General features: G+C 50.5%; 2 protein-coding genes across 3 annotated transcripts; both read left to right on the top strand.

Annotated features, from left to right (window-relative positions):
* The first annotated feature begins 332 nt into the window (after nucleotides 1–332).
* On the top strand, nucleotides 333–15172 carry LOC115400136 (protein KIAA0100). 2 transcript variants are annotated; one of them, XM_030107812.1, is made up of 41 exons: nucleotides 333–457; nucleotides 850–1077; nucleotides 1206–1332; nucleotides 1474–1523; nucleotides 1717–1858; nucleotides 2197–2315; nucleotides 2416–2476; nucleotides 2572–2758; nucleotides 3673–3796; nucleotides 3898–4022; nucleotides 4118–4185; nucleotides 4276–4412; nucleotides 4634–4788; nucleotides 5093–5286; nucleotides 5466–5760; nucleotides 5884–6089; nucleotides 6162–7212; nucleotides 7301–7492; nucleotides 7646–7848; nucleotides 7964–8082; nucleotides 8170–8393; nucleotides 8480–8670; nucleotides 8796–8895; nucleotides 9113–9312; nucleotides 9398–9695; nucleotides 9775–9932; nucleotides 10058–10264; nucleotides 10351–10450; nucleotides 10550–10732; nucleotides 10832–10953; nucleotides 11040–11195; nucleotides 11305–11426; nucleotides 11507–11687; nucleotides 11821–11907; nucleotides 12083–12091; nucleotides 12311–12421; nucleotides 12890–13025; nucleotides 13319–13443; nucleotides 13522–13623; nucleotides 13700–13834; nucleotides 13945–15172. In XM_030107812.1, the coding sequence occupies exons 2-41, from the start codon at nucleotides 1010–1012 to the stop codon at nucleotides 14128–14130; spliced, it is 6756 nt and encodes a 2251-aa protein (XP_029963672.1). In that variant the 5' UTR covers nucleotides 333–457; nucleotides 850–1009; the 3' UTR covers nucleotides 14131–15172. The 2 variants fall into 2 exon arrangements, with proteins under 2 accessions (XP_029963672.1, XP_029963673.1); XM_030107813.1 differs by lacking the exon at nucleotides 12083–12091 and having other exon boundaries at nucleotides 4670–4788.
* A 222-nt stretch (nucleotides 15173–15394) lies between these two features.
* rskra (ribosomal protein S6 kinase related a) lies at nucleotides 15395–20026 on the top strand. The gene is made up of 12 exons (XM_030107711.1): nucleotides 15395–15424; nucleotides 17039–17275; nucleotides 17346–17429; nucleotides 17494–17562; nucleotides 17795–17864; nucleotides 18385–18492; nucleotides 18595–18635; nucleotides 18999–19026; nucleotides 19162–19251; nucleotides 19402–19490; nucleotides 19576–19686; nucleotides 19760–20026. The coding sequence occupies exons 1-12, from the start codon at nucleotides 15395–15397 to the stop codon at nucleotides 20024–20026; spliced, it is 1224 nt and encodes a 407-aa protein (XP_029963571.1).
* The last annotated feature ends 986 nt before the right edge of the window (nucleotides 20027–21012 follow it).

The following is a 21012-nucleotide window of genomic DNA, read 5'->3' on the forward strand; positions in this document are numbered from 1 at the left end:
CGGGTTTAAAACATGTCAATTATCTGAAATGAGGAAAACATTGGCAAGCTGCAGTTATGAAGTCCTATAGCTGCAATTTAGACATATTTAGCTTTTGTAGCTATTATTATTATTATTATTATTATTATTATTATTATTATTATTCATAGATTTCAGTTTTCTTTTAGGTTTTAATTTTTCCCTGTTTTTGTTGTTTTGTGTTGTACTGAAGAGTTTATGCCGATTTTACGTTTAGGCAGAGGTGAACGTTTCACTGAGTCCGGTTGTGTTTTAGAATGTTTGGTGGAATTCAGGTTGTTTGAGCTGCCAGCTGAACAGCAGCGGCAGCGGGGCGGACCATCCAGGGGGTGTTTAACTCCCGACACACACACACACACACACACTCCGCTGTCATATCGAACTGCTCCAGGCAGCATCATGTCCTGTTTCTGCGCCCCGAAGCCGTGAATATGCCGGGGTAAGTGCGTGTTTTCAGCCCGCCGTGGAGCTCGGCTCGCAGAGCGGGACGGCAGCTGCGCTCCGTTAGCGCTTCCGTTAGCATGCTAACATGCTAGCTCAGATTTGCTTCAGATTTTGTCGGATGACGCGGCGCCAGATAACTTTTAACTGTTTCATGCGTGGCTGCTTTCAGCCAGCGTCGCTTCGCGGCGACTGGTATTCCACTGGCGGCCGGTAACTCGGATTAAGTTTCTGGAAAGGCTTGACAGAACTGTTAGCCGAGTAAGAAAGTTAAGCTAAGTGTTTTTTCGCTCCAGTTAATTAGCAGTGTTAGCACTGCGGGGCTAGTGGTTATTCTTCTAGCGGATGCTATCGTGCAACTATAATGTTTTGGGGGTTTTTTTGCGACAGTGGCAATTCCAGATGTGGGGGGAACTGCTTTCAAGGGAGCAGTCGGTGTCACACACCGAGAAGCGAGCGGCCGCAGTAGACCTGTTCTGGTCTGACAGCTGCTGGTAGCAGACAGAGGACCAGCCAGACCCATGTCCAGGCTGTGAACTCCTTGGACACAATGTCTCTCCTGCTCATGTCCTTCCTTCTTTTCCTGCTGGGAGTCGTCCTGCTGTTTGTCATTTTCAGGTATGACGGGTGGATTACTGATTCTTCACACTGCCTTTCACCGACACTGTTTACGGAGCTGCCTCTGTGCACCATTATGACAGATGTTACAATCTCAGGACGTGAAAGCTCTGATCTTGTGCTCCTAGATGGATCATTTGCACCGTGGCTGTGCGAGCCTTTCAGTCTTTACTGGACGCAGAGCTCAAGATCAAATCAGTGGGGCTGTTTTCTCTCCAGGGAATCAGTGTCCAGTTTCAGCCCCAGCATACTCTGGTAAGACGCCCTGTGTTTACATGACATTTATGTCTAGGGTCCGTGTCTGGTCTCGTGACTGGCAGCACAAATGTTATGTTGTGTGCTTTACAAGTGCATTTTTTGACTCACTCAGCATAACAGCGGCTCTCTTTACAACAGGAAATTGACAAAATATGGATTTCAAGTAAACTTGTGAACCAGGATTTACCGTAAGTTGTCAAACTCATCCATCAGGTGCTTTTTTAGTGAGCTCTAGTACTGTAGATCTGTCATAAATTCAGTCTGTTCACAGATAATCATGTTCAACTTTCATTGAACTACTTGTACATGTGTGTTTGTCAGTTTACCTTCCAGGTGAAACTGTGACGTTTGAAGAAACCTGACACTGTGCTTGTCTTTCAGGAGATATTTGGCCTTGTGCGTCGGTGAAACCAGAGTTAGGTTGGACTTACAAGTGCCAGTGAAACCTCTGGTTAAGAGGAGTCATGGGAAAAAGTCAGAGAAGACCTCACTCAGCCCCAACACACTACGCTTTGTGTCACAAGTATGAAGCCTCACTGAGTCGTAACCAACCATGTATTTTTTGGATTAATTTAATGCAAATGAATCAGTTTGTTCAGTCACATTGTTTGTTTTTAAGTCTACACAGAGCAGACAGACAGTTGCAAGACGCCTCCATATGGACAAATAAACATTTGTGTTGCTGATTTGGTTTCTAAAGGAGCAAATAATTGAGCAAGGCATGCATTTCATGTTGGTATTTGTTATTTTACTGGAAGCCAGGCATTGTGATTGAATGGAATTCTTTATTTGCATTTTCCCAAAGATATATTCTAAATCCAGGGTGTCGGTAACAACTCATGTCCCGTCTTCTGCTTCCAGCTGCTGTCCATCCATGTCAGCTCCATCAACGTGATGGTGCTGAACCTCTCAGTGACCGAGTCTTTATGGCACATGACTCTCACAGGCATCACCCTGTTACTCGACCATCAGAGCCAAAGGTAGACGCATATTTTTCTTGGTCTGCTGCATTCGCCTCATCCCTGTCTGACTCGGCTGTTAATTTATTTTCATGTTTCTTGGTTTGTTTTGTGTGTGTAGGCTGGCGTGGGACTTTTCTGTGGGACAGCTAAGCAGTAAAGTGCTGAAAAGCAGCGAGTTGGTGAGTTCAGATTCTCTCACTGGAATTTTTTTCTTTATTTTTTTATTTTTTTTTAATTTTGTGTCTGCGCTGGACTGACCTGCTCTGGTTTGCAGGACATATGTTTGGCCGAAGTGGCCCTGAGCCTGCTGCTGTCGGGAGACGTGAGCCTGCCACAGATGAAGCCGGGCTGCTTGTCCCTGAGTGTGAGGACGCTGACAGCCGAGCTGCATGAAGGACTGTTCCTCAGCCACTTTCTGCTGCCAAACATCTCCCACAAAGAGCAAGAACGTGAGGCACTTGGTGAGCAAATTATATCCTCTGAAAAGGCAGCTAGGATGCTTTTCTTTTTTAGTCAAAATGTTGTTACATCCAACATCAAAATAACACGCTTGCATACTGACTGTCTGTACAGTAAGAGTTATTTGTGTTAAAGTTATGTGTGTGAGGAAGGAGACGTTATGTGTTTTTCATACATATTTAAACTTTGTTGACACAGTTTCACCATGAGACATAATCCGCTTTAAATTTCCTGGAAACAACATGCTGTAAATTCCTTTAACCCTTTAATTGACATGTATCAAAATACTGATTAAAGGATTATTTCAATGTTATGTGCCATAATTTATGTAAAATATCTGTTTAAAAGCATTACCCTGCCCAAACCTTTTCCGTTTTTGCTAGAGATTTCAAATTGGATGCATTCCTCATGGACGCCTAAGAAATACTGTCCAGACACTATTATCCTCTTTGGATAATAGTGCTGTTATCCTCTTTATAAATAACCTGAGATATGGCGTCCCAGAAGGATTCAGCATGTTTTTACCAAAGGCAGAGAGGCCAAACATAACAGTGGAATGGCTTCCTCAGTATTCAGCATAATCTTGGTTTTGGAAAAAGAAAACAGAGCAAAAGTGACCAAACATGGTCATTGGCCTGTTAAAGGGTCACTGCTGGATTTACGTCTGATTTTTGCTTAATGTAAGGCATCTGGATATTTTCCATGGTCTGTGATATTTTTAGCTGTTCTGCTGACGAGAAAGCTCATATAACAGAACTTCACTGACCTCTGTCACGATCTCTAATAAACACTTTTACAGCATTACATGTTTTTGGCACTTTAAAATAATCAGGTGGTTTTCATCAGTCTGAATATTGACTTCACCTTTTTGATGATTCATGGTGATTTACTAATCCAGATACTGCATCCTCTGTAGATTGTGGGAAGGGCGAGTTCCTTCAGACTGAAGCTCTGGAACGGTTCCACCAGCTAATTCCGCACAAGGTCAATGTGGAATTTGATAATACAAATGTAACTCTGTCCATGCACAGCCAGAAACGGTGAGTCGACACTTTATGATCCGCTGCACAAACTGTGCCATTCCAGCAGCCGTCGCCCTTTTGAGTGATGCCCGTCCTGGCTGGTTTTCCCGTCCGAACAGACACTTGAACTGGACCCTGAAGTCTTTGAAGGTCTGCTATGGACGCGACGACGAGCAGCTTCCCCTGAAGAGCTTCACTCCGGAGCTGAGCTTTCCTCAGAGCAGCCTGGAGCTCCTTCTCGAGGGTGAGTGTCCAGCTGGACGCCCGAGACACGGCAGAAGGATCTGGAAGGAGGAAGCTAACTGAAATCAAGGCGCTATTGTGCGTTTTCATCGGCAGATGGACTTCTCCTTTCGCAAAGCAGACAGAGAATCCTGTGTGTGAACAGCCTGAAGACGGCCCTGCAGGTGAGGGAGACGCCTGAAGGCCACCATTGGCTTGAAAGTTTTGAAGTTGATGCTAACCTTGTTTTCCTTCCTGTTTTTTTACGGAATCAGGTCACATCGATTGACATTTCGGGGTCGTTTACTGTCAACACTTGCATCATTCATTACCGTCATCAGGAGTTTTCTCATTGGCTCAATCTGTTTCCATGGGAACAGCTACTTCACAGGAAAGAGGCACACAGAAAAAGGCGAGTTGTTAAAGTCACACTGGAAAGGTTTCCAGAATGGAAACCGTTGCTCCTTTAGAGGCATCAAGGAAAAACTCGTGTCTGATGTTTGGCAAGTCACTGTTTTCCACTGCGGCAAAAATACTCGTCTAACTTGTAGTCCCCTCTCTTCCTTTTCCATATTCGTCTCTGTGCATCGCTCATTCCGTGTCACTTCTCCATGATGGTGTTGTGTTGTGTAGTCCATTAGATTATTTGCCCACCCTCCTCTTCCTCAGACGCCTCCCCCATCTGGACGCTCCCGTTATGATCACCTCCTCCGTCTCCAACGTCAACGTGTCTGTTCAGCTGGGAGACACCACGCCTTTCGCCCTCGGCTTCCTCTCCGCTAATGCAGGTACCTGTTGCACGCACGCACGCACACACACACCACAGGCAGGCGAGCGTCATGTGATGCTGTTGCTCTGTTGCATAATGACTTGTGAGCAGTGGCACCTCTTCAGTAAACTTTAACTTGCTTATCCTTCGGGAAACTGTTGGGTCAACCTTACACAAACAAGCCAACGCAGATTAGATAAAGACATTTCTTTGACAGTCCTTTAAATGTCACATATTAACCGTAGCTCTGAGTGTATTGCCCTCTCTGCGTTGTAATTCGTCTCAGAGTAACGTTGCCCCTCGTCTGCTGTCTGCATCCGCAGAGCTGCAGCATCTTCTGGACATCAGACTTGGGAAGGAGAGCTCGGAGTCCCAGAACGTGCACCAGCGTGCCTCGCTGACCCTGGACCACTTCTGGTGGAGAGTGGGTCAGGGCTCTCACATCCAGCAGGCGCCCCACCCTCCCGGTAAACATGTGTGGGGAGAAGCTCTCATCCTGGACTCCCTCAGTCTCCAGGTAGGAGCAGCGTTTACTGAGTTCATGAGGAAACGAGTATAAATGATGTGTACCGTTGTTTTTATAGGCTTTAGTGTTTCATGTGTTTTTTCCAACCGCAATGGAATCAATCATGTCCATTTAAAACATGCTGTTCTAAACGGTTAATTAGAGGGTTTATTGATCTGCTCGTCCTCCAGGGGAGCTTTAACCGCCCCCACGGGGAGCCGAGCAGCCAGGCTCCCAGTCTGAGTGTGGAGTCCAGCCTGAAGGGGCTCCAGGTGGAGCTTTCAGAGACCTGCGCTCTGTGTCTGTCCCGCCTGCTGTCCCTGCTGCGCCTGGCTCCGGACGCAGAGCCGCCTCCGCCGACGCTCGAGGCCGCGGTGTCGCCCTCTAGTGACGGCGGCTCGCCGCCCGGCCTCTCCTCGCCACTGCTGTTCAAACTGGACTGCCGCCTGGAGGATGTCAACGTCTTCACGCTTTCGAACGTGGCAGGTAGGAAACAGTCTTTACTTCAACACTTTGCTGAGGTTTCTGCGACAGAAAACAAAATTCTCCGTCTTGGCAGATTAAAACCTGAAGATAACTTGTTGCTTCTTCTTTTTTTCTGTATTTAAGGGGCTGTTTCTTTAAGGATGGACACGGTGGGAGTGCTGAGCTCTGCTGAGAGCTCACGGTTGTCCCTGCAGGGCGTGAGCTTGTCTGTGGTGAAGACGGTCACAGAGAACATGGAGTCCTGTTGCCCCGCCGCCCAAACCCTCAGCCCTGTAATCAGACTGGCCACAATCACGCTGTGGTACCACATCACCACACACACTCTGCAGGTAACCATCAGTCCTCTCGAGTGAATTATTGTCCCGTCACTGTTGGATCTGTAACGTCTGTGCTGTGACCAGGTTCAGTGTGAAGAGGAGCTGACGGTTGAATGGACGCCGCCGGACCACATGGTCTTATATCAGCACATGACCGAAGCCAGAGTTTGCTGGTTCATGCTTCGCGGGAAGGAAGATGGCGACGGGCCGACCGGCCCCGCGGACGAGGAGCCCGCCCCCCCTCAGAGCAGAGCGCTGTGCGTGCGCGTCGAGCTCGGCCGCACGCGCCTCACGGCCCACGTCAGCGAGCAGAACTACATCCTGCTGCACACGGACGCCCTCTCGGCCTCCAGGCACGTGGGCTCCGTGCACGTGCGCTCGCCCCTGCTCGTCTTCAACTTCGACGGCAACAACATCGTGTCCTTCAGCCACCTGGACGTGGAGATGCACGACGAGCTGACTGAGATGCAGCTGCACAGGGACGCCTTCCCCTTCCTCGCCACGCCTCACAACCGGGTGTGGGTCTTGACCTGCCCGTCCCTGGCGGTGGAGTTTCCCTACCAGTACAACTTCTCAAAGACCTTCGACAAGGCCATCAGCGTGCAGAAGTGGCTGAAGACCCTCCACCGCTCCTCGGGCCGGCCGCCCGCCGCGCAGCGCCTGCCCCCCGACCTCGTCTTCAAAGTCAGCCAGTTCTCCTTCGTCTTCCTGGACGACGTCTTCGAGATCAAGCTGCGGGACAACTACGAGCTGATGAAGGACGAGAGCAAAGAGAGCGCCAAGCGTCTGCAGCTTCTGGACAAGAAGGTGGCCGACCTGCGTAAGCAGCACGGCGAGCTGCTGCCCGCCCGCAAGATCGAGGAGCTGTACAGTTCTCTGGAGAAGAAGCACATCGAGATCTACATCCAGCGCTCCCGCCGCCTCTACGCCAACACGCCCATGAGGAAGTCCCTGCTGACCTGGACCGTGACGGACCTGGAGCTCGTGGCGCTGGCCGACCGGGAGCTCCATGGGCCGGAGAAGGTGAGGGAGCAGCTGAGGGACATTGACGGAATCAGCCCCTTCCCTCGAGACGGCCTGTCCCTGGTGGTCCAGTGGTGCCGAGCCGTCAGGTTCAAGCTGACTTCGTTTCTGGGTTAGTACGACCGTTTAAGAAAAATAAAAAATAAAACCATTTAATTATATCCCAGCATAATAAATAATAAGTGTTTAATGTTTCTCAGTGAGGATCCGAGACTACCCTCGCTACCTGTTTGAGATCCGAGACTGGCAGCTGTCGGGGCGTCTGATTGGAACCGAGCAGGACGGACAGGCGAGAGCTCATCGGAAAGAGACCGTCCCGCTCGGCGCGCCGTGGGGAGATGTGACGGTCCACAGGAATATGCCGCCACTCAAGTTTTACTATGATTTCAAATGTAAGTTGGTGCATGTAAGATAATGCCTTCCCAGCCTTTGTATTTATTTTTTTCTCTCGTAGTGGTAGAAGCCGTTATTCATCATGACATCCACAGTTCTCCTGCCTGCTGGTTCCTTCCTGTTCAGTAGCAGTGTCTTGTGCTGTTTTGCAGCCAACATTTCCCAGTACACCATCGTGTGGGGGCCGTGCTGGGACCCGGCCTGGACTCTGATCGGGCAGTCTGTCGACCTGCTGACCAAACCCACGGTTGATCCCTCGCCTCCGCTGGCTTGGTGGGATAAGAGTCGTCTCCTCATGCACGGGCGCTGGGTCATGGACATTGAACAGGCCAATCTTCATCAGCTCGCTACTGAGGTAAAAACAAAAAGTTTATTGTCATGGTTTTATTCATTGTTTTTATTATTGAATGTCTGTGCATTGAATCTTTTACACTTAATGAGTGAGTTAAATGAAGTTTTCATTATTTCAGGACCCTTATAACACAACAGAAAACATGCACTGGGAGTGGAGTAAGCTGAACTTTGACTGGAATCCAGGCCAGTTTGTTTTTAAAGGGGACTTGGATGTAAACGTCCGGACAGCGTCAAAGTAAGTCCAGGAGCTACATTTGAAATCTGTTGATCGCTGTGTTTGCTGAGAAGCCTTCAGTAACGGAAGGATTTTTCCCCTCTTCAGGTATGATGATATCTGTTTCCTACACCTCCCCAACCTGTGCATGACCCTTGACCTCCAGTGGCTCTGCCATGGCAACCCACACGACCACCACGCTGTGATGCTCTGCTGTGCGGAGAACATCGCAGACGTGACCTCAGGACAGCCTCACGACTCCTACAGGGCCTTCCGCTCCGAGAACCTCAACCTCTCCATCACCATGGACCTCAACCAGCACTGTGGCACCGGTACACGCAGCTCCAGACGCACAGACACTCATTCTGAACCCCGCTGCAGTCACACATCTGTGCGCTGATGCATTTCATGTGTGCAGAGCCCTGTCAGCCCACAATCCTGCTGTACAGCAGCACGCTGCGCTGGATGCAGAACTTCTGGGCCACCTGGACCGGCGTGTCTCGGCCCATCTGCAGAGGGAAGCTCTTCCACAGCCTCAGGCCGGTCCGCAAGAAGCTCGGTCAGCACTACAAACAGATGTCCTACACCGCTGCCTTCCCACAACTACAAGTCAGTGTTTTTCTTTCTGTTCCTTCGGGAACCGTCCACAAAAAAAGCACTTTTCCATAAATTCAGCTCAAACTCCGCACGTGTTCTCAGGACCTCCTGAGCCTGATTCATGTCTTCTCGTTCAGGTGCATTACTGGGCGTCCTTCGCTCAGCAGAGAGGGATTCAGGTGGAGTGTAACAAAGGCCACGTGTTCACTCGAGGAGCGCAGAGGCTCATTCCACAGGGTAAGCTGTCGTGACGTTCACATCAGGAAGGCTTTCCTTCCTCAGGTCCGAGTATGCTGGGAACCCCGTTTTGTGTATTTTCCAAAACCCAGAAGGCCAATATTAAGGAGCAGAAAAGGAAACTGGCAGAAATTATTTGTAGAAGTGAAATAGAAGCATTTTCAGAAAAACATTTTTGGTGTTTTATTCGTTGTCTTTTGCTTTTGCGGTTTCTCAGCCGGCACTGTGATGAGGAGGCTGATCTCGGAGTGGAACGTGACTCAGATGGTCAGTGAGCTCTCTCAGGTGACCGTTCATCTGATGGCGTCCACGTGGGACGAGACGGCCGACCACCAGATCAACGCCCAGGTGAAGAAGACTCACCTGCTCAGCCTGTCGTCCCTCAGCTACCAGCGGCAGAGCAACCGCGTGGAGGAGGTGAAAGCCCGGAGGCCGCCGCTGCAGAGCTTTTCTTCACCGCCGCTTCATGAATTAATAAGTGATATCGCCATATTTCTGACAGGAGGTGAGCCCAAAAGATGAAACCAATGCTTCTTACACTCACAAACTGCGGCTGGTGGACCTGCGGGCTTCCTGGACCACCACCAACAGGAACATCGCCTTTGGGCTGTACGACGGCTACAAGAAGGCGTCTGTACTGAAGAGAAATCTGTCCACCGAAGCGCTGAAAGGCCTGAGGATCGACACTCAGCTGCAGACCAAGAAGCTCAAGCGCTCTCCTTCCAACTACTCTCCCACCACGGCGCCCGCCACGCCCGTCGCCCCCACCGCCAGCCGAGCAGAGAAGAGCCAGAATGAAGGTGAGGAAATCGACTGACGAGAGGAAAACGGTTCTTTGTTAGTTTTACTCATCTCTTTCTTTTTTTCCCTCCTCTTCAGGAACATCAATGCTGCAGAAGCTGATTGAGGAAACAGACAAGTTTGTGGTGTTTTCGGAGGAGGAGTCGGGTGTGAGCGACCAGCTGTGCGGCATCGCAGCCTGTCAGACGGACGACGTTTACAACCGCAACTGGTTTATCGAGCTGGTTAACTGTCAGGTAGCACCTCTGCCTAATATTCTGTTAGTTCTTATATTTTCATGTCTCGTGAAAAAGTTAAAGCTTAAAGTAACAAATTGAAAAAAAGTCACTTGTCTGCAGCTGAGTGCTTTGCTTTCCCACAGATGATGCTGCGCGGCACCGAGACGGCCGGCTGCGTCCTCGTGTCTGCTGCCAAGGCGCAGCTGCTGCAGTGCGAACACCACCCCTCCTGGTACAACGACACCCTGAAGCAGAAGACCTCCTGGACCTGCCTGCTGGACGGCATGCAGTACTTCGCCACCATGGAGCCCAACCCGTCGGAGCAGGAGGACCGGCAGCTGTGGCTGGAGGCGAGCCGGGCTCCCACACTGCATGAGCTGTTTACAGAAGATCTGTTTCCATAATTCTGAATTTGCATTTTTGAATTTTTTCATAGGTGAAAAACATCGAGGAGCACAGGCAGCGCCACCTGGACTCGGTGCTGGAGCTGATGGAGAGCGGCCAGGCGGTGGGGGGGATGGTCAGCACCACCACAGGTAGCACGTTGCTCGCAGTTCAGCTTCATGTGTCGCGAGTCGAATGTTTTAATCCCTGAGCCATGATTTAAACGGAGTTCATTCTGTGCGTCGCTGTAGACTGGAACCAGCCCGCTCAGGTGAACGAGGCTCAGCAGGTGCAGCGTATCATCTCGCGCTGCAGCTGCCGGATGCACTACATCAGCTACAGCCACGACATCAACCCGGAGCTGGCCACGCAGATCAAGCCTCCAGAGCTGAGGAACAGCCACGAGAAGGAGGACCTGCTGAAGAAGCAGGCCGGTCGGTTCAGTCCCTCGTCCTGCAGCCTCAGCCTGGGGCCAGATCACTGTTTCAGAGCAGCTGACAGAGTTTTTTCTTTTTCTCCCCACATATTTCCAGGTGCGGTGGACACCTTCACTCTGATCCATCACGACCTGGAGATCTCCACCAACCCCGTTCAGTATGCCATGATCCTGGACATCGTCAACAACCTGCTCTTACACGTGGAGCCCCGACGAAAGGTAGCCTTAACTTCTGGGTCCCGCTCGCCTTGAAGGTTTCCCTGCTCCTGCCGAAGCTTCGTTTTCACTCTGTGTGTCACGTTCAGGAGCACAGTGAGAAAAAGCAGAGGGTGCGTTTCCAGCTGGAGATATCCAGTAACCCCGAGGAGCAGCGCAGCAGCATCTTACACCTGCAGGAGGCCGTCCGACAGCACCTGACTCAGATCAGATACCTGGAGAAGCAGATTTACTCCAACATCAGGGTGAGCTGCAACGAGCTTTACCAACTCCGTCAGCATTACTGACATGGCCGCCAGGTTTATTATGAAATACAAAGCTTCATGAGGACTGGCTGTGTTCATCCCCTCTCAGGCTCAGCCCGAGGAGCTGAGCGTGGACGAGCTGATGGAGGTCAACATGCGGCTGCAGAATCAGCTGAACCAGGAGAAGAACGACATGCAGATGAAGAGCGAGGAGCTCAACATCCTCATCAGGTCTCACAGCCGGCGTGGGCGAGCGCGGGTGAACGAGAGGCAGAGCCCGGAACAAATCCCCCTTTAATGATGTCTTCCAGGTGTTTTAAGGATTTCCAGCTTCAGCGAGCGAACAAGCTGGAGCTGCGTAAGCCCCCGGAGGATGTGAGCGTGGTGAGGAGGACGGAGATCTACTTCGCTCAGGCCCGCTGGTGTCTGACCGAGGAGGACGGGCAGCTGGGCATCGCGGAGCTGGAGCTGCAGAGGTTCATGTACAGTAAGGTGAGCAGATGGCCGCCTGTCAGCCGCTCTCCGTGGCTTGTTTTGAAAAGTACAGACGCTGGGTGATATCCTGGAAGCTCCAGATCTCTCCTGTTCAGCAGATGTTGATCTCTCTGAAAACTTTCTCCCACAGCTCAACAAGTCGGACGACACAGCAGAGCATCTTCTGGAGCTGGGGTGGTTCACGATGAACAACCTGCTGCCCAACGCGGCGTACAAGGTGATGCACCGCTTCACATTCGTCTCTGCCAATGACTCAGTATTAATTTAATTCTATTGTAATGCGACTAAACTTTAACTGCTGTAATGGAGCTCAGTGACAAACACATTCTACTGAGTTTGGTGGCTGCAGCTGACGCCTGTTCACTTCTTTGTGCCTGGTTTTCTCTGTGCAGCGTTTGAGGGTACGTATGGCGCCAGCGCTGGCACGTCTGTGTTGACTCCATCTTGTTTCAGAATCCACTCGGCGGTTCATGTTGTGTGTCGCATGCTGCTCACTCTGTGTTCCAGTGTCCGGTGCTGCTGCTGTGCTCATTTCATCAGTTTCCTTTGATCAACTGTCTCTAAAGTCTCACCTCAGCTTCTTTAAGCCCTTCTTTAACGAAGCCTTGGGTCCGCTGCAGGTGGTGCTCCGTCCTCAGAGTAACTGCCAGTCCGGAAGGCAGTTTGCTCTGCGGCTCTTCAGCAAAGTGCGCCCCCCTGTGGGAGGAATCTCCGTGAAGGAGCACTTTGAGGTGAGGGAGAGTCACTGTGCCGGAGGACTTGTTCCATGCTGCTGATGGTGACTGTGGCTCCGGTCCTTTAGAAATTCAGAAAAACTGTTCTGCCGCCTGAACACCTGTTGAAGCCAGTTATTGTGAAATCTGAGGGATTTTGTTCATTTCAGTGATTCTTTAGTCAGATTGAAAGAATATTGACAGACTTTCTTTAAAAAAATCAAAGTTAGAAAACAATGAAACATCCATCAGTGACATTATTGTGTTGAAAATGTAAATTTTTGAGGACTTCACCCTCTTAGAGGTTGAGATAAAGTTTAAAACAAAGCTGACACAGAATTGCAGCTCAGGCTCATAAACGATCACTGGGATAAAGAAACGACCAGTAAAAGTCCATGTGGTGTATTTACTAACTTCTAAACCGTCGCCAGGCTAATGTGTGTGACGTTCCCGTCTGTCTCTGAGTGTCTCCGTCTCCGTCCTCAGGTCAACGTGGTTCCTCTCACCATCCAGCTCATGTACCAGTTCTTCAAGCGAATGATGGGATTTTTCTTCCCTGGAAGAAATGTTGAGGAGGAAGAGGTTACTGACGAGGAGGACAAGTTCAGGCTGGTCACCACTGGTTAGTTTCTGTTTTTGTTTATTGTTTTTAACAACCACAAAATGATCTGCACTCTGCCTGTAATTTATTTCACCTCACTGATCAATAGCAGTTCCTCCTTCCACAGCGGAGTGTGTGCGGTGTCGAGTTTCTCCTGCGTTATGTCATCTCTGAGCTATTAACAGGCCATCACGTTGGCTGTGACCTTGATGTGTGTGTGCGTGTGTGTGTGTCTCTCAGTAAGAGTATACGGTGTGGGCTGCGGCCTGATCGCTGATGCTGAAGCTGTGTGTGTGTGTGTGTGTGTGTGTCAGGTATCCCTGTCAAGCCTCGGCCGCTGTCAGAGGACACCATGGGGATGATGGGCCCCAGCAAAGGAGTGGCCCAGGGCCTGAACCGCACCGCCGGGGTCAGGAGGTCGTTCAGGAAGGCCCCAGAGGTAAAGACAAGCCGCGGGGTTCTGATCAGAGGATCTGGTGAAGCGGTCAAAGCAGCGGCGAATGTCTTGTGTCCTCAGTATCCCGTCGACGACATCGACAAGATGAAGGAGCGAGCGGCGATGAACAACTCCTTCATCTACATCAAGATTCCCCAAGTGCCTCTGTGTGTCAGCTATAAGGTGGCTCTCTGCTCCACTCAGTCTGCTTTCAGTCAGAGTAACACCTTCGTAGGACTGAACTGTTTGTTTTGCTCAGGGAGAGAAGAGCAGTGTGGACTGGAAGGACCTGAACCTGGTCCTGCCCTGTTTGGAGTACCACAACAACACCTGGACGTGGCTGGACTTCGCCATGGCTGTGAAACGAGACAGCCGCAAAGCTCTGGTGGCTCAGGTACGCGAGGGAACTCTGGGTATCCGACTTTAAACCCACGTCTTGTTCCGTGTTCGGTGTAAAATCAGCTTCTGCCACGCAGCGTTTCTGAAGCCGCTCTTCGTCCGCAGATGATCAAGGAGAAGCTGCGTCTGAAGCCGGCGTCGGGCTCGGACCTGCGGGGGAAGGCGTCCGAGGGGAAGTCGGACAACAGCCTGCAGCAGCAGGAGGAGGACGAGAAGGCGCGGCTCCTGATCGGCCTCAGCTCCGCAGACAAGAGCTCCAGCAAGAAGAGCATCTTCAGCCGCCGCAAGTGAAACGGCGAGCCCCGCGCGACCCGGAGCGGCCGCCGTGACGCCAAATCACCTCCACATCGAACTCTGACTGGAAACGGGGGATGGCAGGGCGGCTGCAGGACTTCCGGGTGTTCTTCACCGTCTCACACCAGCCTGCTGAACCTGCTGAACCAACTCCTGATGTGTCTTTGGTCTCGTTTACAACTGGCACCGAGATGTGTGGCGAGCAGCGGTCTGGGTCAAACCCGGAGAATAAAATCCTTGCCGTCATGTTCAGACACGCGTCTGGATGCCAGCTGGAAACGAGAGCCCACATTTGAATTCCTGCACACTACCAGGGTGCCACTTTGACCAAAACACACATAAATATATCTCTACTAACTTGTTAATGGTGTGCCATTTGAGGAGGGGAATAAAGATATCACTCCACGTTTCACAGACGGCCTCTGAGGAAGCCCCTCCGGCTGTATTGACTGCAGAAAGCAGGGCTGAGCAGTTTGGAGCCGGCTCCTCGCTGTGACCGTTTCCTCTGCTTCTGCTGCTTCTCCTGCTGGACCGGGAACACACTGAACATCACACAGCGCCATGAAACGCACCTTCAACACTGTAAGAGGACGTGTCGAATGAATATTATCACAGTATGTTTTACGGTGGCTGCATGAATGCCTCTCCGACAGGAACGGCCACTCAGAAGAATCGTCGAGTGTCTCCGTGTCGGCGTCCGTCTGCAGCGCTCGGTTTTACTGTAACCTCCGCTCGGTGCAATATATCAGAGGAAAACACGTCACGCTGTAACATGTGGCGCTTGGTTTCACGGTGTTGTGACGGAAAAGAGAAATCTAAGTTTCAGCTAACTGCGGAGTGTATGAATTTTGCCACTAAAGCACTTTTTAATGCAAAGTATTTTCATATTTTTGTAACCTGCTGTTTTGTTTTGTTTTATTTTTTTTTTTGTGATTACTGGTATAACTGCTGCTTCTCTCTGTCAGTGTGAGGAATCGGTGTGTCAGCTGTGTGGCTTCTTGTCTCTCAGTGAATAAACGTGTTGCAGTCTGTGGCGCAGCGTGCTGCTCTGCTCGGCTCTTTGATTGATCCTCGCTCTGACAGCTCGAACTGGAGCGGAAAGGAGCCGCCGCGCGCGACACTCCGGCTCCGCGCGGACCTCAGACACGTGGACGCGGCGCGACCGCGACATGTCAACAGTCTCGTGAAGACCGAGGCGCGCTGGATCAGCCGCTTTCATGTCTTTTTTTTGGCGCGAAATGTCGGGCTTGGCTCCCCTCTGATGGGCGGGGAAATTGGTAAGCGCGTCGAGGTGAGTTCAGATTGTTGTTTACATGCTTTTGTCCTGTAAATGCGGTGAAATGCTTGATCACGCGCGCATTCTGGCGTTGCTCTTACAGGAAACTGAGCGCTGAATTTAAAAATAGAGCCATTGATTAGATGCGAAGTGGACACTGACCTTCCTGAGGAGCTGCAGACTGCAGGATGCTCACTGGAGGTTTTATTATTCTGCCTTTGCATCAGTAAATCTGCCTCAGATGTCATCAAAACAAAGATCATTAAGTGTTTTTCTGCATATTAATAACACGCTGAGAGTTGCAACTTCATCAGTTCTGCAAATCATGACAGAGTTCAGTGTTAACCCGCTTTCCTCCTCATCTCACATGGAGGTTATCAAAACTGGACACACATCACAAAAATATTTATTGCATTCATATATTTGCAGATGAAATCAAAAGTTGCAAAATATCATGACAGGATACCTTGTCAGGGGTGTCCAGGTTTTCTTTTCCACACTCTACAGGGGAAATATCTCTTCTTTAAAAGCCATCTTCATCAGACAAACCGTTAATATGTGGCCCAATTAAAAATGAACCCTGGATCTTGGATCAACCCACTAACACTAAACAGTGTCTGGCAGGGGTGGGTGTTTTTAACATGCAGCTCTGTACTTGAAACTGAGAGCAGCTCTTTTGATTTGTCTAGAGGAAGTGAGAGGTGAGCCCACTGATGCTTCAGGGAGCATGGATTGGCTCACAGGAGGGTGAGAGTCAGTCCGATCAGAGTCATGCAGCTCAGTGTAGGTTAACAGAGCAGAAGCTCTGAGCCAGAGTCCCCATGTCCAGCTCCGGATCAGCCCAGCACGGCAGAGGTGTCTCCAGGTCAGATACCAGGATCTCCTTCAGGACAAAAAACTCTGTCAGGAAGAAGAGGCCAGAGATGGAGGAGATTATTAAGAATTATTAGTGTGAGTTATGTTCAAGTTATGGTTCCATATTGATCTTGTGTTATGATGGAATCCCTCTTTATTCTTCTTTTGTTAAAACTCCACCCAAACTCAGTGTATCTGACACTGACACACAATGACTGTGGCTATTTTGAATCAAATATAAACGTACTTGTGTGCGTGTTAACCTCCTCTCCCATAATACATTACTCAAGCATTAAATCTATGCTTTAATTAAAGCTGTCTTTCAGGCTGCTACAGGACACATCTTTTACTTTGAAAATCCAGGCTTTAACAGGTTGTTTTCCTCAATTGAGAACATGCAAAGTGAATTAATCTTCATATTCTATATGTATTAAGGTCCATTTCTGATGTGCAGAAACTAAACGATCACAGAAACCATGTCCTCACACACTGGTGTCATCCGTCCGTCCATCCGGCCGTTCATTTATCGTCCAGCAGCCTTGAACGGACCAGAGCCACTGGGATCTCCAGCCGGTCCTATCTCAGCCACTGTGTGTTCAGCAAGCAAAGAAATTACACGTGTGTGCTATAAAGTTAAAAAGTGCATTTAAAATGTATAAAAAATTTCAATTTACATGACAGATTAGAATCCACTGGTATCTTCTGGAGGAATTTCTCCTGTTAAAGCAGTGCTACGCAGTAACACCCTGACTCCGGCGTCTCCATCCCTGACAGAGGCGGGGAGCTCAGCGCCGCCTCAGCCACGGCTTCCTGTCCACGGTGGCCGTCTCCCTGGCTCAGCGCCTGGCGCACTCGGCCGTGTTTTCCCGCCCTGTGTCTCCGCCCGTCCCGGGACTCCTTCTGCCTCCTGGCGACGGTGCCGAGGCTCCGGAGGAAACTCCTCCGGCCTCCATCGGCCTCTTCCTCCCCGAGTTCCCCCACCGGAAGCTTCCTGGACCAGACCGCTTCCAGGTGCGTGAGCGAAGGAGGCCGAGAGACGCTGCTGACGAACCCACAGGGATGACGGTCTCTGTGCTCGCAGGTGCTGAGCTGCATCGCCAGAGGCTCGTACGGACCCATCCTGAGGGTCCGGGACGCCAGCAGAGGCCAGACGTACGCAGTGAAGGTCAGCTCGGCCGCTCTCATCACTGCTACGTCCGTCTTATTCAGACAGTCGCTTTCTGTTTCAGGTTCTGCCAAAGTCGTCCATCCTGAAGGACGGAGCGCTGCAGCAGTCCAAAGAAGAGGTTATCATCCAGGTGACCGGGTGATAGATATTACCTCCACTGGCTGTTACAAACCGTCTGACTCGGGAGATGCAAATGATTAATGATGACTTCGAGAAGAATTCTTCTTCCTTCTGTCTATCACTTGTCACCCTTCGAAGCTCGCTGTCCTTCTCTGTTACATTCACTGTCGATCTGTGTGTGTGTGTGTGTGTGTGTGTGTGTGTGTGTGTGTGTGTGTGTGTGTGTGTGTGTGTGTGTGCAGCGGCAGCTCAAACACCCATTCATCCACAATCTGCAGGACTGCTGGCAGACTGAGCGCCACCTCTTCATTAGTGAGTCACTGAGTTTAGACGATGGCTGAGTGGGACCCGCTCCTCTCCTCTCCTCCTGGCCTCACCCCTGTATGTCCAGCCCCCCCCCCCCCCCCCCCCCCTCCCTCCTCCTCCACCCTCCACCCCCCTGATCCTGTAGAAACATGCTGCTGCTGCTGAATGTCAGGGGTGGATGCCGAGGAGGTACACTGCCATCTAATGCGAGCAGCGGGTAAAGCTGGGCTCTGCTCGGTGCGGCTGCAGTCTGCATGTCTTCCAGCCGTGTCTCCCTCTGATCCGTTCAGCCCTCAAGATCCTGGGCGTTCGTATTCAGAGCCGCCAAAGCATGAGTGTGTTTAACTCTGCCTTGTTCCCGGTGTGTCTCTGTTCCCAGCAGCGCGCGGATCAGCCTCCCCTTGTTTGTTTTGCCGTTTTCTTCCGTCAACCTTTTATTTCAGGTTTTGCTGAACAGCATTAAGTTTCAGAGACGCCTAAAAACCTGTGTGTGTGTGTGTGTGCGTGTGTGTGTATTCCGGTGCAGTGTGGGACTTCTGCAGCAGTGGAGACTTGTACACCTGCTGGCTGCTGAAAGGACGCTTTGAGGAGGTGGAGGTCCGACTCTTGGCTGCAGAGCTGGGCAGCGCTCTGGGTTAGAGTTCATCTCCCTGACCTTCATACGGACACAGGGTCACACTTCAAAGCTTTCAACAGACCACTTCAGGCAGTCTGTCTTTCTGCTTGACATTTCTAGGCTTCCTACATGACTTGGGAATCGTGCACAGAGACATCAAGGTATGATCTGATATTTCTAAAATGCACATTAACAGATGAGCCTGAATCGTTGTGCATGTGAGTGTAAAGTGTTCCCCAGGTGTGAGACACAGAAACACCCCGGACTCCTGAAAACACCTCCCTCCTCTGAGTCTCTGCAGCTGTGCAGACCCACAAACAACCGACTGTCCATCCTGAGAGCTTTATTATTACAGCCAGCCTCTTCTCACTCTGCCTTCAATACATGAGCTTCCAAGATCAAACGTATACTCCACTCACTTCATCCACCAGTGGTCATTATGATGGCTGATTAGTGTGTCAAGTTACTAAACATTTTTATGTTTCTGTACTATTTTGGTGATTTTTTTCCCCCTGATTTTTCAGATGGAAAACGTTCTTTTAAGTGATCGAGGTAAAACTTTTTCTGTTTTGATGAAATCAGTTGAATCCACAGTAAAAGACATTAAGAGGGAAACATGTTCCATCAGGACATTGAAAAATGTTTAATGGTCTCTGTTGAAGTGTGTGACTTCCTGCGTCGATTCAGGTCACCTCCGCTTGTCTGATTTTGGACTCTCGCGCCGGCTGGAGCGAGGAGGACGGGCGTTCACGATCTGTGGGACGATCCAGTACATGGGTGAGGGTTTGCTCCCCGGAGCTTCTGAGTGTCGGCCGTTTGTTTCGCTCCCTGTGGATTCAGTCGACCCAGATGTGGATCGAATGCACCTGAGACGTGTTTTGTGTTTCGTTGTTTGTCCCTTCATCGTGGCTTTCTTCCTCTGAGCAGCTCCTGAGGTTTTGTGCGGCGGTCCTTACAGCCACGCTGCAGACTGGTGGTCTCTGGGCGTCATGCTGTTCGCTCTGGTGACAGGAGAGGTAAAACCCGCCAGCCGTGTGTGTGATGGAGGCTTTGTGTTGTTGTTGTTGTTTATTTGGCACACGCCTGTTCCTGCTGTTGCAGTTCCCTCTTCCTGCGGAGCCGGACCACAGCATCATGCTGAGGAAGGTGACTGGCTGTTCTTACAGCCTTCCTCCAGCCCTCAGCTCGGCTCTCAGCGTCCTGCTCACTGAGGTCAGGAGACTCCGAACACTTCTTTTTATGCATTTTCACTTGCTTTTAACAGCCTTACTTCTTTCTGCTGCAGCTTTTGTGCAAGACTCCCATGAAGCGCCTTCGTAACTTGGACAGTCTGAAGACGCAGGCCTTCTTCCGCGGCGCCTCGTTCGACTCCTACCTGCTGCAGAAGACTCCGGTGGACTTCATCCTCGAGCTCCGGAGCCGTCCTGACTGGGCCGCCAAATCCAGGAGAGGCGCCGCCGCGGACCACTTTGATGACTTTGACTCCAGTCGGACCCTCCAGTCCCCCACGACGCCCTCTGACCCCCTCCCGCTCCGACCGGCGTGTTCCTGAACGCCGCTGTAGAGCCGACGCTTTAATCTCCGCACGCCGTTAACACGAGTGTGTGTGCAGATGTCACCTCTGGGGCTCCTGCCTTCTTATCTGTTTAATCATGGCTTCATTAAGTCTCTACAATCCTGCTGTCTTCACCGCCTGTCTCAGAAACTAAAAACTATTACCCGCTGACCAGCAACCGCTGATTTTTGTACATTGTCTATAATCGGAGAGTAAAGTATTGATCCTTTTGGATTGAATTGTTAATTTTGGTTCTTTTCATGTAGTAAAAGGTTCCTTTCACAATATTTTTTCAGCTGCTAAGCTGATTGTCTTGGGTATTTTTGTTTAAGAAATCATTTTTGGAGCTCAAAACTATGTCAAACTTTAATTATTTCAATCCTTTCTTGCCTCCTTTATCTACATCAGGGTTGGAGGGAACCCTCAAAAGGCAGAACACACACAGACACACACACCAGTGACCTTTCCCTGCCCTGGAATAGCCCCTAGCCTTCTGGGCTGGGCCCCAGCACCCCACAACCCCAAACACTTTTTGATCCCTTTGGTGAAAGTTTCTCCTTCTCACGCTCGGCTTTACTCCACACACTCGGAGCAGTGTTTCATATCTGCTGGAGGTGTGTGTTTCACCTGGAGTCATCACGGCCAGCTTCCAACCTTGGGTTGGCCTATTTAAAAAAGCACTCACAAACCCACTGAGGACGCCCATAATAGGACAGAAAATTGAGGACGAGATAAAGTAGCGTTATTAAACGCTTTTAATTGGGGAACAGAGAAAGTGGAGGGTCCCAGCGGAGGCAGTCATGTCTAATTGCCGTGCCTCTGGAAGCAGTGTGTCTATTTAAAACCGCATCTCCTGTCCTCCGGCTGCCTCCTGACATTGGATTCCCTCTCAGGCCCCTGTCTTCGGCAGGTCCACCCTGTCTGTGTTGTGGCTGTACGGTGAATGGAGGTCCAGTGACCCACATCTGCTTCCAGAGGCACAC

Source organism: Salarias fasciatus, chromosome 14 (genome assembly GCF_902148845.1).
Source record: "Salarias fasciatus chromosome 14, fSalaFa1.1, whole genome shotgun sequence".
NCBI lineage: Eukaryota > Metazoa > Chordata > Actinopteri > Blenniiformes > Blenniidae > Salarias > Salarias fasciatus.

Excerpts from the sequence above, each read along its gene's own strand:
- LOC115400136 (XM_030107812.1), top strand. The coding sequence starts at position 1,010 with ATGTCTCTCCTGCTCATGTCCTTCCTTCTTTTCCTGCTGGGAGTCGTC. Across the intron at positions 2,477-2,571 it reads TGCTGAAAAGCAGCGAGTTG|GACATATGTTTGGCCGAAGT; the intron begins GTGAGTTCAGAT and ends TCTGGTTTGCAG. Across the intron at positions 11,688-11,820 it reads AGAGGTTCATGTACAGTAAG|CTCAACAAGTCGGACGACAC; the intron begins GTGAGCAGATGG and ends TTTCTCCCACAG.
- rskra (XM_030107711.1), top strand. The coding sequence starts at position 15,395 with ATGGGCGGGGAAATTGGTAAGCGCGTCGAG. Across the intron at positions 17,430-17,493 it reads GCCAGACGTACGCAGTGAAG|GTTCTGCCAAAGTCGTCCAT; the intron begins GTCAGCTCGGCC and ends TTTCTGTTTCAG. Across the intron at positions 19,491-19,575 it reads TCGCTCTGGTGACAGGAGAG|TTCCCTCTTCCTGCGGAGCC; the intron begins GTAAAACCCGCC and ends CTGCTGTTGCAG.